A 16,335-nucleotide genomic window follows, 5' to 3' on the forward strand; every position below is an offset into this window, starting at 1 on the left:
ATCCATTGTGATTGGTTGTGTACTGGTTGATTACTTATCTTTGTTCAGCTCACAGACTTATTCACCATCTTACAAGTTCAGTTCTGGTTGTTTAGCTGATTTTTTATTTCCATTTTCTGCACAATACTTTTAAGACTGACCCAGCCACTGTCTTCAGGTGGTGTGAGTTTTCAGGGTAGCTTTTCAAATCTGGGGGAAAAAATTCCCTAAGAATTCTAGTTGTGAGGAGGAAGATGGTGTCAAGAAGATACTGATAAATTAATGGTGAGTGGAAAGGGGTCAGCATACCACAATGCTTTCTTTCCTCTCATATGGGCTACATACCAGGCATAAAGAGCAGTTCAACCACAGTTTTTAACCGTTAATAATTTTGTGGAATAATATTCATATAATTAACACACTTTGAAATACTAATTACTTTAAAATTTGTGATATGAAACTTAATAAAATTTCAATTCAATGAAAGATTAAAAACTCAGAATTCTCTGAGATTTTATGAAATTTCTGGAATTTCCTAAGATTTCCCCGATTTTTTGAGGTAAAATTTAATTCCCTCAAAATTCCACATTTTGCACAATGACTGGTTGTGCACTAGAAATTCTGAAACTTTTTAGTTCTTCCAATATTTAATTAATATATAATTAGTCCTGATAGAAAAGTTATGACATTCATTTTTCAGGTCCCCAAAATTACATTTAATATTCCTGCATAAGTCTCAGTTTATAATTACAGTATTTTTTCAGTATTTACATGTATTTCTCAAATGCTCTGAGTTTCCTTCCCTGATATTCCTATTAACTTTCTTTCTGAGAATTTATACAGTTCATTTACGGAATTTCTTGAAATACCAGCAGCAGTTTTCTTCTCACTATCTTTCCTGTACCTACTTTTCAGCTTTAATTATTTCCTTCTGTAGAACTTTCCACTGATGTTCTGAAATGCTCTTACCAGTCATATTTAGTCCATTGCTTTAAAGAACTTCCATGCTGTATCTTTCATTATTTATTATTATTAGAATTTGGCCAACACATGACCACATAAAACAGTTGATTTATGGCATCATAATTCTTTTCCTTTTTTGGCTTCCCAGTACTTCTTCATTCTTGCGCTCTGTTGTTTTCTCCTTTCTTTGCTCCATGTCCCTCCTCTCTTCTTTTGTGTTTTTTTCTGTAAACTGTTAACTTTTCCAATCTATTCCCCAAATTCATGTCTGTTTTCAATATCTTTGCCTGCTATTCCCAACTCCTACAGATCTTTCCTAACTTCTTTAAACCAAGAATTTGGGTTTTTGGATTTTTCTCAGATAAGTTGAATATTTTGTTATCTACTCTTTAAAAGTGGCCATAAAATGTAATCTTCTGCTCTCTCATTTTATCAGTTATATTCTCAGTTTCTTCATAAACCTTTCATAAACTGCTTCTCAGTTTTTAAATCCCATTTTCATACTTTGGAACCAAAATTATTAATATAAAATGTATCTACAGCCTCTCTTTTTTAGTATCTTGAATTTAAGCTTAATCACTAATATGTTCTGCCTCGAGTTCCACTAATGGATACCCATTGTGGTCCTGTGTTTGGTTCCCAAATCTTCTGCCTATTAATGAGGTAGTTCAGGATATATTTTACGGTAACTCCTTTTCTTTAACAGTTATACCTTCATCTCTTATTACAAACAGCTGAAATATAGAAGCAAGCTATTAGCAAACTCCGCCGTACCTGATATGGGGGAACAGCATTCACTGCCAGGTGAGTGGTATGTTGTAACTTGTTCACTGTGTTCGAGGCAGAGTGTGAATCTGGGGACTAGTCGCCTGGCTTCACCTCTCTTACCCTGTGAGCAGACACTTTCAGTGGGGTCTAAGCTGATATACAGGGGGAGGGATTTGCTAGTTATAGGGAGCTCTTCAGAGAAGTTGTACCCAGGGCTGGGAATAAGTTCAATGTGCACTTGGTGTGTGTATTGGGGTAGAGGGCAAGGGTAGACGGCGGAGGGGGAGGATGCTCATATGAAATGTGGAATGGGCCCTGTGTGAGGGTAAGAGATTTTCCATGATTTTATAAGAAATATTTCTACTGGATGTAGTGGAATGGTGGAAAAATCGCACATAAATGAACAAATGTGATGAATTTCGCGTTAGTGTGAAGAAGGATAACATTATCTTCTTGAGAATTAAAATTATCTCTAGTTGGGATTAGAGTTTCTTACGACTACTTTTTGTTTTTGTTGTGCTTAGTCTGTCGAGGTATTCTTTTTGTGTTTTGTGTGGCACTGAGTTTGGTTGAGATGTGCCTGACGTCACCCACAAGTGCAGCAAAGAGACACTTGCATAATACGCTGTTTCAAAGAATACCAATGATCCGAACGTCCAACACACAAGAATGTCAGTGGCATTGAGCATTCTTTGTTCATTCATGTTAAGACCTCGTCTGTGAAACGAAATGAGAGTGAATCATTGTATAAAGACTGATGACTAAAATAGTGCTTTGTCAGCAATCTGTTGAGTTGCTCCCTCAATAAAGTTACAAACAATTACCAACACAAGTACTTAAGGAGAATGTGTTGGGAGTCCAGCAACTTTTACTGCATCAGAAGAGTTGGACAGACATGCACTCTCGCACCTGCTGCAGCTATCAAGGGTGCAGAGTGCAGTCATCTGAAAGTCATGATTCATGTCAGCACCAGTGGTTGGGTTCCGAGCTCAGTCTGTCGAGTGTGACAGGTGAAAGTGATGAAGACTGTTTGCCTTTCTCGAGGGCTGCAAGAAGAGCTTACAATCTGCAGTATCTTAACAAGAACATAGTGAGTTCCTTTGGTTTTGAGCTGAGTGGAGGGTCTCAACCAGAGGCACCATTGATTCTGTGACAGTGATGGCTACAGATGTTGGACTTGTGCTATGGAGTGGAGAACTGTAGGATTCTCCCTGATAGATCAGTGGTGCGCTATACGCAGGAAACAGCTATTTGGGTAGCGAAGTGCATCTGGGATGCATATGGTTCTTTTTATTTTAGGCTAGGCAATAGTTTGAAGTCCTCTGAAAAACAGTTGCCACATACACAGAGAGTGAAATCACATCATGTACAAAGTAAAGACAGTTAGAACGTCAAGACATTAACAGTAAACTGATAAAACATTCGTAACAAAATTCCTGAATCATCTGCCCTACAGAAAATCTGTTAAGCTCAAAGTATAACTGGAACTGAAATCTGGATGAATCCCAAAGTAGAAAAGCTCCAAAATATCAATGAAGCATGGAATATAAATAAAAAATACTGGCTATATGTTTTCATAGGAGGGATGGGGGGAGTGTTCATTGTAATCAACAAAAATATTATGTCCATCAAGGTCAAAATTGAATTTGATTGTGAAGTTATCAGGATGTGAGTACCAAGCTTAGGTCAACACAGCAGTTATATATCATTCCAAGAAGGTATATGCTCAGTAGTGTGTAGGTATCCCTGTCATGCGATATTAGTCCGAGGCAACTTTAAACCAACTGAGTGTAGACTAGGATGTCTATGGCTTCACTGTAGGTGGTACAGACAGACAATCTTGTAAAATAGTTCTGAACACATTCTCCAAAAACTGTTTGAGCAACTAGTTCAACAATACTTTAAATCTTACAGCTACACATAGGCCCGAGCTTATCAACAGTGTCAGTATAGAGACACGGAGTAGTGATAATGTTTTCATCATAGAGACAATGGTTAGTAAAATTAAAACATCAAGAAGACCTGGGAGGGTTTTTATGCTGGAAAGAGCACATAAACAGTTGTTAGCATCCTACTCGGACAATGAGTGGACATTATTTACTTTCAATATAGTAGCTGTAGAGGAATCATGGGAAAAGTTTAAACTGATTGTAAATCACCCTCTGGACAAGTATGCGCTGAGTAAATGGGTTATGGTCAGAAAAGACACACCATAGTTTGATAGCAAAATTTGAAAAATGCTAAGGAAGCAGAGACTGTTGCACCCTCAGCTCAATTAAGAACACAATATTTCAACAGGCACATGTCAGTAGAAATTTGTTCGTCTATAAAAAGAACGATGCACAAAGCATGCAACAACTTCCACTGCCACTGTTGGTGAAAGATCCTGCCAGGAACCCAAGAAAATATTGGTCCCTCTTAAAACTGCTGAGTGAGTCAAAGGCTTCTTTTCAGTCACTCATCAACAAGTCTGGTGCCATAATAGAAGGCAGCAAATGGAGAGCTGAAGTTTAAATTCTGTATTTAAAAAGTCATTCATGCAGTAGGACTGCACACTCATACCATCTTCTGACCATCACACAGGTGGGATGTAAAAATAGGGAACTCTAGCACTGAGAAACAAATTAAAGAGGTGAAAGTGAAAAAGATGCCAGGCCAGATGGAATCACTTGGCAATGGTCTCTTCGGATACTTATCTTGCATTTACTGCAAATTTCCTACCCAGTATTAATTTTTAATTGATGTCTGCTATAAATAAGAAGCAGCCAACACTTTATTATATCGGTGTTACACATAATGGTAAGAAAAGCGAAAGGATATGTGAAGCATGGTAACAAGCAATAAATACAACTATTTCCGACTGTTGAGAGACAAGAAGATAAATAATAGTACAAATATGCTACTTTTTTCTGAAATGTAATTGCTACATAATATTCTCATTATAGATGCACTACTACACACATTATCTTCAAATCCTGGGTGGGCATCTATTGGACATTAAGATGGCACCCATACAAATGATTCGTGTTCCGCTCTCGTCAAAAATGGAAAAATTGAACTGTTCGTTACATAAAGAATGTGAAAAGAAAGTGATAAAAGGAATGGGTTGCACGAAAAGTGCACCAAAATAAACTTGAAATACACCAGTGATGATTTTTTATGGACATGTTTTGGCTGTTTACATTTCGAAACGTCCGAACATGAAAAACCAGTGAAAACAAAAAGCGAAAATTATCAAGATACTTCAAAATGATGTTGATGTGCTGAAAAGTGAAATCTCAATTTTAAAACAAGAAAACGATAAATTATTACGAGAAAAAGAGTTCCGTGTGTCAGAAAGCTGTGAAACAAAAACAAAACAACACTGCATTAATCCATGTGCACATATCAGTAGTAAGCCAGTAAACAACAAAATGGTGACTCCAGGTAAAGAAAATAACAGATTAGCAACAGAGAAACAGTCCGGTGTGGGTGAAAGCCAAAAAATGGAAAAAAAACAATACCACAAAAACCTGTGCGCATGTATAAGCAGTACTAACAATCAAAACTGTAGGTCTAATATATTATATGTGCCCGATGAATTACTGATAACCTCAGTAAGCCAAAATTCAGTACATAAATATAAATCAAAGTCTGTAACATATAATAAAAGGAAATATAAATGGAAGTCTGTAACATACACTCAAAGGAAAGGCAGTGGCTCAAGTGTACAAAGAAATGAAAATGAATTTCTATTGGTAGGCGATTCGTTACTGAAAAATGTCGCTGTTCCAGGATGTAAAATTGGTGTGTGACTTGGAGTTAGAATAAAACACCTAAACAACCATCTAAAAAATATGGAAACCACAAAACGACATATTATAGAAAACGAACTTAAGTATAACTATACACAGTGGGACAAATTTGATAAAAATTAGCAGTGAAGAAGTAATCACCAATGACACAAGAAACTTGATTCATTTAGCTGGAAGTGTCTATCCATGTTCCCGGCTCAAAATCAGTGGAATAATAAAAAGAAAATCTGTAAGTGATAAATATGTCTGCAAAATAAACTGTGCCATAAAAGAACAGTGTGATAGACGTGGAGCAGTGTTTATGTATCTAAATAAATTCCTAAATGAAAACTGTCTAGGACAGGATGGATTGCACTTAAAGAAAAAACAAGGGTAACTAAAATGGCTTGATGGGGGTGAAAATGTGAATAAACGAGCAAACAAAAATCCAAAAACAAGTATCATCTAAAATCCGAGGGAGAGCAGAATATAGACCTGACAATTGGTTTTTTAAACTTCCAAGATCTGAAAGACAAGGAATTATTGTGTTTAAGGAGAATATTGGGCCACTGATGATATAAACTGGAATTTCATCATAGTTTATCAAACAGTTACTGCAGAAAAGTTCACAAGAGAGGTGGTGTAGCAATTTACGTTGGTAGATGAACCATTTGCACCACTGATAACTTGGATCTAAATTATTTACGTGAAGAACTGAATTTTGAAGCCACTGATATAGTCATTGGTAGTATGAAGCTAACAGTAGTATCACTGTCCAGGTTTCCCAATGGTATTAGCAGTGCGTCCTTAGAAAAATTGGACATCCTTTTATGAGCACTCACTGAGAAAAGATTTACCAACTATGACATTATAATAGGTGGTGATCTTAATTCTGATTTTGACATGTCAACTGACATGTACAGTGTTAGTGACTTGCAAAACACACTATGACAGTTCAATCTACAGTGTGTTAACTATGTACAAACTAGGGAACAAGTGTACTTAGACAATATATTTGTTAATTTTAGATGTGCCCAACCCCAGTGTGATATAACAATGTTTCTCTTCTCTGACCACAAATCAGTGTCCCTAATATATGCTAACAGGACCAGCTCAGTCAATCTTAGAATCTTAGTGGCGACATGGCCAATTCAAAAATGATAACTAGGCCAATGACCAATGGAAAAATTGATACGTTCAGGAAAACCCTTGCAGATAGAGATTGGCTCTGCCGGAGAAATGATGGTAATCTTCATCTATCAAATAATGAGTATAATGAATCAGCTAAAATAAATTTTGAATGTTTCTTTAACTCATTTCTGCAAATGTTTAATGATAGTATTCCCTTTAGAAAATGTAAAGTAACAGATAGAGGTTGTAAAAAGGTGTCAAAAAAGAGAAATTCTTGGTACACTAAAACATTGTCTGATATGGAAGATCATGTGATGATGCTGTTAGATATACAGGGTGTTACAAAAAGGTACGGCCAAACTTTCAGGAAACATTCCTCACACACAAATAAAGAAAAGATGTTATGTGGACATGTGTCCGGAAACACTTAATTTCCATGTTAGAGCTCATTTTAGTTTCGTCAGTATGTACTGCACTTCCTTGATTCACCGCCAGTTGGCCCAATTGAAGGCAGGTAATGTTGACTTCGGTGCTTGCATTAACATGCGACTCATTGCTCTACAGTACTAGCATCAAGCACATCAGTACGTAGCATCAAAAGGTTAGTGTTCATCATGAACGTGGTTTTGCAGTCAGTCTAATGTTTACAAATGCGAAGTTGGCAGATGCCCTTTGATGTATGGATTAGCACGGGGCAATAGCCGTGGCGCGGTACGTTTGTATCGAGACAGATTTCCGGAACGAAGGTGTCCCGACAGGAAGACGTTCGAAGCAATTGATTGGCGTCTTAGGGAGCACGGAACATTCCAGCCTATGACTCGCGACTGGGGAAGACCTAGAACAACGAGGACACCTGCAATGGACGAGGCAATTCTTCGTGCAGTTGACGATAACCCTAATGTCAGCGTCAGAGAAGTTGCTGCTGTACAAGGTAACGTTGACCACGTCACTGTATGGAGAGTGCTACGGGAGAACCAGTTGTTTCCGTACCATGTACAGCGTGTGCAGGCACTATCAGCAGCTGATTGGCCTCCACGGGTACATTTCTGCAAATGGTTCATCCAACAATGCGTCAGTCCTCATTTCAGTGCAAATGTTCTCTTTACGAATGAGGCTTCATTCCAACGTGATCAAATTGTAAATTTTCACAATCAACATGTGTGGGCTGATGAGAATCCGCACACAATTGTGCAATCACGTCATCAACACAGATTTTCTGTGAACATTTGGGCAGGCATCGTTGGTGATGTCTTGATTGGGCCCCATGTTCTTCCACCTACACTCAATGGAGCACGTTATCATGATTTCATACGGGATACTCTACCTGTGCTGATAGAACATGTGCCTTTTCAAGTACGACACAACATGTGGTTCATGCACGATGGAGCTCCTGCACATTTCAGTTGAAGTGTTTGTACGCTTCTCAACAACAGATTCGGTGACCGATGGATTGGTAGAGGCGGACCAATTCCATGGCCTCCACGCTCTCCTGACCTCAACCCTCTTGACTTTCATTTATGGGGGCATTTGAAAGCTCTTGTCTACGAAACCCCGGTACCAAATGTAGAGACTCTTCGTGCTCGTATTGTGGACGGCTGTGATACAATACACCATTCTCCAGGGCTGCATCAGCGCATCAGGGATTCCATGCGACGGAGGGTGGATGCATGTATCCTCGCTAACGGAGGACATTGCGAACATTTCCTGTAACAAAGTGTTTGAAGTCACGCTGGTACGTTCTGTTGCTGTGCGTTTCCATTCCATGGTTAATATGATTTGAAGAGAAGTAATAAAATGGGCTCTAACATGGAAAGTAAGCGTTTCCGGACACATGTCCACATAACATATTTTCTTTCTTTGTGCGTGAGGAATGTTAGGAAAGTTTGGCCGTACCTCTTTGTAACACCCTGTATACAATAACACTAATTCTGAAAATGCGAAATCTCTCTATGTAAGATGGAGAATGATTATAAAAAAACACTTACTGAAGCGAAAGTGTCACACAATGCTCAGTACATTGAGACTTCTAATAATAAATGCAGAGCTGCTTGGAATCTCATAAATACTGTTGCCAAAGAATTCCACGAGGTCAAAATCAATATCTCTCCATAAGAGTTTAATGATTATTTTATTAAATCTATCGAGGAAGTAAGCAATGGCATCAGTAAACTTGATACAAGTCCGTCAGAACTCTTAGAAATAAATTATCAAGGAATGCCCTACAATAATATTCTCACTTTCTCTGAGGTTATGCCTAGTGCTGTATTAAAAATAGTAAGGAACTTTTAAGTAACAGACAGTGCTGATATTTATGACATGTCTTGCAATTTGCTGAAGAAGGTAGTTGATTCCATTGTTTATCCATTGACTCATTGCATAAATAATGTTTATCGGAGGGATACTTTCCAGAGGAGCTGAAATTATCTAGGGTGGTTCATGTGTATAAAAAGGATGACAAAAGACAACCCTTCAAGTTTCAGACCAGTATCAATAGTTCCAGTCGTGGCCAAAATAATACAATACATCATCTACCATCAGTTGCCTGCTCATTCTGAAATACTTGGAATATTTAATGTAGCACAATATGGATTTAGAAAAAAGTCATCAACAGTAGACGCAATAGACTCCGTAATTAAATATGTTCTTAAAGTGTCTGAGGAGAAGGGATTTGCTCATGTCATGTTCTGTGACCTGGATAAATCATTTTACTGTGTAGTACATGACACATTTTTATGGCATCAGGGAGAACAGCCTAAAACTACTAGTCTTATCTCCAAAACCGTAGGCAAGTTGTGTGTACTGGCACAGAAAAGTCTACCAAGGAACAAACTAAGGTGGGAGTTCCGCAAGGATCTGTAGTGGGACCATTTTTCTTCCTGGTAATGATCAATGACCTACCCTACTTTATAAGTTCCAATAAAGTGTTATATGCAGATGACACTACCTTCCTAAACTACAACAATGATCTAAATAAGTTAAAAGATTTTTCTGGCAATACACTCGCCCAAGTGTCATTTTGGTTCAGGTCAAATGGGTTTGTCCTGAACTGGAGCAACACATAAAACACATTCGTGTTAAAATTATCCAGAGTAATCTACTTTTTAAGATGTATTATGAAATGTGTATCAGAAGCTTATGTTAAAACATCTTATTTTGCACTTTTTCAAAGTACGGTGTTATATGGACTTATTCCCTGGGGAAACTCAAGCCATGTTCAAAACATATTACTTCTTCAGAAGAAAGCAATCACAATCATTATGTGTTCTCAGCATAAAGCATAATGTAAGTCTTTGTTCTCTGAGTGTAAAATAATGACTGTTATAAATCTGTATATATACCAAGTGTTAATCTATACAAAAAAAGAAGCTACTTGAAGTCAAACATAGAAATAATATTCATGGTCACAACGTAAGAAATAATAATTCCATACATATGTCATACCGTAGATAATCAAAGTCAGTCAATAGCTATAAGCCACAAACTATTTATATTTAATAAGTTTCCGCAGAGGGTACAAGACCTTCCAGAGTGTGAATTTAGGAAAACATTAAACAAGTGGCTTGTTGCCAACCCCTTCTATGAATTAAAAGAATTTGTTGACTGTAACATGGAACTGTAAGCTAGCAACTGACATGGCCAAACAGTTAAAAAAAAATGGTTGAAATGGCTCTGAGCACTATGGGACTTAACATCTATGGCCATCAGTCCCCTAGAACTTAGAACTACTTAAACCTAACTAACCTAAGGACAGCACACAACACCCAGCCATGACGAGGCAGAGAAAATCCCTGACCCCGCCGGGAATCGAACCCGGGAACCCGGGCGTGGGAAGCGAGAACGCTACCGCACGACCACGAGATGCGGGCGGCCAAACAGTTCTATTTGCTAATGTAATGATTATGTTATATGTATAAAAAATTGTCTATTGCTGCAAAGGCCTAATGACAATAAAATTATCTTATCTTGTATAACTACTACCTGATTGATTGTTAATGGATGGTACACAAGCTCTCTGTAGGAATAAGACACTCTGCTACAATGCAGGTTATAACTGCTTAAAAATTGCATGATGATTTTCTAAGCTGTCATATCTTATGATGGATGACTGTGTTACCAGTGGGATAGTGATCCTTTAAATTTCTTAGTCTTTTGCACAGAGTGACCTACTGGCTGTGATACTGCTTACACAAAAAGAATAGCCAATTTAAATCACCATCTGATGGGCATTAGGTGTCTTCTATCACTCATTCAATCTGTAAAACCATAATCTTTTGGGAGTATTAAGCTTCAGAGCAGTGGTCACCAAACTTATGAAGCCTCTGAGTTACCATACCGTTTTGCCTACTGTGAGGTATCAAAAGAAACTAAGAAAGAAATAAGATATTTTTTTAAAAAAAGCTTTCATTTGGTTATTGTCTATAGACTTACAGTTTTAGTAAATATGAAAAGAATTTTACATTAAACTGTATATAAGAAATATAAATTGACATTGAATTGTTCATAAGAAAGAAACTGAATGAAAGAAACTGAACTGCAGTTAGTAATAAATTACAAATGCAAGATCGTTTTTTATTAGTCTTCATAACTTTAATAGAAGGCTATTGCCCCCTTTTTTTTATCACAAACAAGTTGCTTAGTCATGGAAGAGTACATAGTGGCTGCCATTCGAATACAGTTGTCCAAGTGTTTACCAGTCAGTCTTTTTCTGTACTTTTTTTTTATACATATAAATTTTATAGTGGAAAAAGAAACCTCACACACATGTGTAGAGCTGCACATTGCTTTCTGAGATCAACATGGACCAAAACCGGGTATTTTTCTTTCGAAACAAGAGGCCAACTGTTTTCACAGCTTGAAGAAAGTGATTTTAAAGATCAATCATTTTGAAAATCAAACAGTTCCAACAGCACTGCAGTACTGAAAACCAATGCGCTTCATGACACAGGTAGAGAATTCTTCAACATCAGTCTCAATAAAAAGTGATTTGACAAACTGAGGAACAATTGAAATGCTTTTGATATCTTGAAAGCATTTGTTGAATTGACTTCTCAAATTTGAAAGCATTTGAACATATTGTTTGCTTATGGTTTAAATAATGAAAACTGCACTAGTTACTTATGTTTTGATGCTTAGCACAGCGTGTTTCGAAATTTTATTCTCATTTTAAGATGCAATCTTGAAATACTTTGTACTAAGCAGTAAAACATAAGTAACTAGTGCAGTTTTCATTATTTAAACCATGAGTGACACTGTTGCAGACTTTCCTGAAACATCTAATATGATGAACGAAATTAAGTTACTGTCTGCTGTTGTACGGAGTCGTTCAAGAGCCTTGCTTGTCAAGCATTTGTTTTGATCAGGCAAAGTGTTTGTATTCACTTTGGATGGTATTTTCCCCTCTCAGTTCCAGATTCTTTGAAAGTGAAGCAACAGCGGAAATTATTCTGCCAATACCTTTATACTTACTTTGTAGCTGCAAGTTAAGAATATTTAATATTTTGGCAATGTCTGTGAGAAAAGCAAAATTCTGCAGCCAAACCGGTACATGTAGTTCACAGAAGGATTTGCCTCCTCCTCTCGAAAATTCTTCTCTGGGTCTGGCCTCGGCAGCCAGAGACTGCGGTCATGTATGTGAGTTGCATTTGCATGAGTGTGTTGTGTGTGTGTGTTATGTTGTCTGTTCTTATGAAGGGCTGTTTGGCCGAAAGCTTAGTTTGAGTCTTTTTGTTGTGCCTATCTGTGACTCAGGATCTCTGTTATATGGTGAGTAGCAACTTTTCTGTTCATAATATTTTCTGATAGATCTTCATTTCTCCTCTACGTCCAGTTGTTATCTTCATTCTTTTGTGGTCCTAAAATTTTTCTGAGTATATTCCTTTATTTATTTTCCAGTTCACCCCTTTTATTCAGTGTTAGGCATTCAGAAACGTAAAGTGCTTCCAATTTAATTACTGTTGCATACTATTTAATTTTTGCCTGGAATAATAATGATCTTATATTATATTGGCTTTGGGTGAATTTGTATGCTAATTCCATAAAGAAAGATAATAATAATAATAATAAAGAAAGATAATTTCTTTACTTATGGTGTTATCTAACTCATTTGATTGTATCCATTCTCCCAAATACTTCAACTTACCACTCTTCTGATGTTTCCATTCTGTGTTTGTATACATTACTTCAACTTATCACTCTTCTGATGTTACCATTCTGTGTTTTTATACATTTTTCTCTGCTGTGTTTACTTTCAATGTATCCCATTATCTCATATAATATTTATAATCTGGTTTTTGCTGACATTTTGTGAAGTGTTTCTATCATTTCAAAAATTCTATTAAGGCAGGAAGCAACTCTTTAAAATGATCTATTAAGCCAACAACGAACTTTTTCATGAAGCAGTAAATGACCATACCAGCAGTCTAGTTCATCAGTCAGTATATGTTCAATTATGAGGCTGACAACGTAGTATTCTTAGCTGACAATTTGCAACTGCACAGGAGAAACAATCAGTCACTGTGAATGCAGTCTCAGCTCAGTGGAGCAATAATGGGTAGCCAATATGAGTGTTACTACAATCTACCAAAAATGTCCTTGTGAGCAACTAGTAGCTCACAATTGACAGTTTGCTGATCACTGTTTTAGTGTATAGAACTGGCAGCCTCTGTTGCACCGTGTTCCTTCCCATCAAAAGAGATGTAGGATTACACAAGTGCCTGTTTTGAACTGTATCATTTGCAAACAGGTCCACGTAGTCTCTGTGTTAAATACCTTGCTATGTTGGTATCCAGAGAAAGTTCACTGAAGTTCCATACATCTGTGGTTCAACTACCTTCTATATCATGTTCAAAGATGAATATTACTGTCTCTCTGTACTGGTGGCCTGTTGAGGGACCATACTATGCTTAACAAGCAGATATATTCAAGATCTCGTTCAGTCCTAAAGGCCTGACGAACAGGATAGCGAGCATGATAGCCACAGACTTTGGCATAAATACTTTTCTTGGCAGACTCCTCCTGATCATCTCCACTCAGGAATCAAACCAGAGGATTAGCTTACCTTCAATATGTAAAAGTCATTTTGAGAATAATTTTTGAGGCTGCAATAACAAACTTTCATGACTTTGGTGCAGTGTTGCTGTCCGCAACCCTTTGACCCTGATCATTTTCCGATGCCTCGAGCATGAAGGAACTCTGATTTGTTATCTACTCTCCTGCCCTATCTCCAATAGCATGGTGAACAGGCTTTTATTTAATAAGAATTGATGTTCTGTAACTCAGATGTCAAACTTACTAAGAACACATCCTTATTGCTGCAATAATAGACAATACAGAAAAGATACTCGTTATTAATAGTATGCTTCTCTTGCTGTTCTGAACATGGAAGAATTTTACTATTCAGAATCAATAATACTTTACCTCTATGGTGACTGTTATATCTCCAGGATCACAAGTAGTAAGGCTACCAAATATAACAAGGACTTCTCTGCTTGCATGGGATGGCAGAAGACGCAAAGACCTCAGAGACAGTTCTAGAGCATTTTGAAGAGAAGGTTCCCCACTGCATGTTGCTTCTGCAAGCTGTCTTACCGCCTGAAAATTAAGGAATGATACAATCATTCAGATGCAAGTACTTAAATAAAAGATGCAGAATACAGTCTTGTCATCACTACATATACATTGTGCCCAATGATGGATGTGAAAAGTTCTTTAAGTTCTTTTACGTCATCATTGGGTGACATGTAAGCATAGACCTAGAATGCATGGAGAAATTTCAACCATACTCAATGCACATACCTAGGAATAAAACACTATATGGATAGACAACACTAGCACTGCTAGAAGTAGGGGTGGAAATAGAAAGGCAGCAACACGTAAAGGTAATTGAAAATGACAGATTATGTCAAATCCATGGTTTTTGGTGCTGTTAGGCTGACTGCTGATAATATTGACAAAATTTCACCCTTAGGAGTGTGAGTGGCAGGTGGAAAGGTAGTGTGATGTGAACACAATAAAAATGAACTGACGTTAGCATCAAATTCACACTTTTCGGGATAACTAGACTGACTGGTGGTAGTACCACAGTTAGTCAATATAATTCATATTTTGAGAGGCAAGCTATGAAGAAATGGTTGCTTCTGCAATATTGTTCATACATATGGTTCTGATTCATCCCAGTTTTTCTGAGACAGGCCTGATTATTACGATAATGCCTTAGTGTCAACAAATCTTCTCTGGTGATAGCAAAAAGACCTAGGTTTTAATCCTACATAGCATGGCTATTTTCCCTGTCTAAACTAATTACATGTCCTGATACAATGATTTGTTTGCTGGAAGCTACTGAACGATGGCATTATGGTCCACTCACATGAAAAAACCGTACTGGCTGTCAAGTTTACTATATCAAGTCTTTTGAAAACTTGATGGTACTATGATCTTGTAAATACTGCACACGTTCTAACTTTGGTGTATTGTACAGTAGTTTAACGTTTCCAGTGCTCAAGGCAGTAACTTTGATATACTTTATCTTAATATTTATTACCTGTGTTAATGACAGGAAATTGCAAACTAAGCAATATGATGCTGCTGGAATTCTTGTTTATTAAAGGAAATGGTGAGAATGCTGAGTGTGATGTTTATCATGTGAAATTTTGCACTGGACATGGAGGACGCACCAACATAGTGACCCATACGAAGTCCAACAAATATAAAGCTGTGCTTCAGGTTAACTCTTCAAGAACAAAAATTGATAACTACTTATTGGTAAAGGTAATTTCAGACACGGATAAGCTACTTTCAGCACACATTTGCATATCGCAGAGTCATGTACAAGCCGAATTTCTAGCCATGGACTAAAAACAGCTAAAATTATTCTATTAGTTTGCTGGAGAAGAATACAAGAAACTTTTACGCCATGTAAAGCTAGATGGTTCTCTCTTCTACCAGCCATTGAAAGAGTCACTGATTTTTTGGAGCATTAAAATTCTACTTTCTGTCCCTTGACAAGTCTTCTTTTACCCTGAAGAATTGTTTCAAAAATCTGCTCTCCTTCAATACTTTTCAGCTCTTTTCAAGCAAATTATGCATTTTTTTCCAACAGCATTCTGCACACTGAAATAGAAAATGTAACTATAACTGAAGTTGCAGACAAATGCTTCTTAACAAATTAGAAGCCTTAAAAGTCTAAAGACTTTTTGACATATGCAGTAAAACAGCACCTACATGAGTTGAAAAGTGAGATACTAGTGACACTTTATCAGTTTAATGATACCACCATAGCTTTCCATGATACCTGCATTGGATATATTCACGAATGGTGTGAACCAATTGAGGGAGCTCTTCGCTCAATGGAGTTGATCAAAGTAAATACGAGCATCAGCTGGATTAGTGTTCCAAGAATTGTATAGTTTAGCAAAATCTAGTGTCTCGGACTTCACTGTGGATGAGGGAGCACTGTTTCATGAGTAATGTTGCATGAGTAAATACAGTGAAGGTAAACTGCTGGACTGGAACATTAAATCAAACATTTGTGTCAGTGAAAAATGGCAGTTAAGTTTTACTTGTTTTCACAAAGAGTATGTATGTTTAAAACATATTAAAAGCTTGGTTGGACTCAAAAAATGGTTCAAATGGCTCTAAGCACTATGGGACTTAACATCTGAGGTCATCAGTCCCCTAGACTTAGAACTACTTAAACCTAACTAACCTAAGGATATCACACACA

The 16,335-nt window shown here is 37.2% G+C and overlaps 1 protein-coding gene across 1 annotated transcript in view; it reads right to left on the reverse strand.

Moving 5' to 3' along the window:
* The window catches only part of LOC126174858 (general transcription factor IIH subunit 2), a 117,495-nt gene that overhangs the window by 14,326 nt on the left and 86,834 nt on the right, over positions 1-16,335 (reverse strand). Inside the window, exon 4 of the mRNA XM_049921255.1 lies at positions 14,031-14,204. Coding sequence (XP_049777212.1) covers positions 14,031-14,204 — 174 coding nt within the window. The remainder of the gene's footprint in view (positions 1-14,030; positions 14,205-16,335) is intronic.

This window comes from Schistocerca cancellata, chromosome 3 (assembly GCF_023864275.1).
Source record: "Schistocerca cancellata isolate TAMUIC-IGC-003103 chromosome 3, iqSchCanc2.1, whole genome shotgun sequence".
Taxonomy (NCBI): Eukaryota; Metazoa; Arthropoda; class Insecta; order Orthoptera; family Acrididae; genus Schistocerca; species Schistocerca cancellata.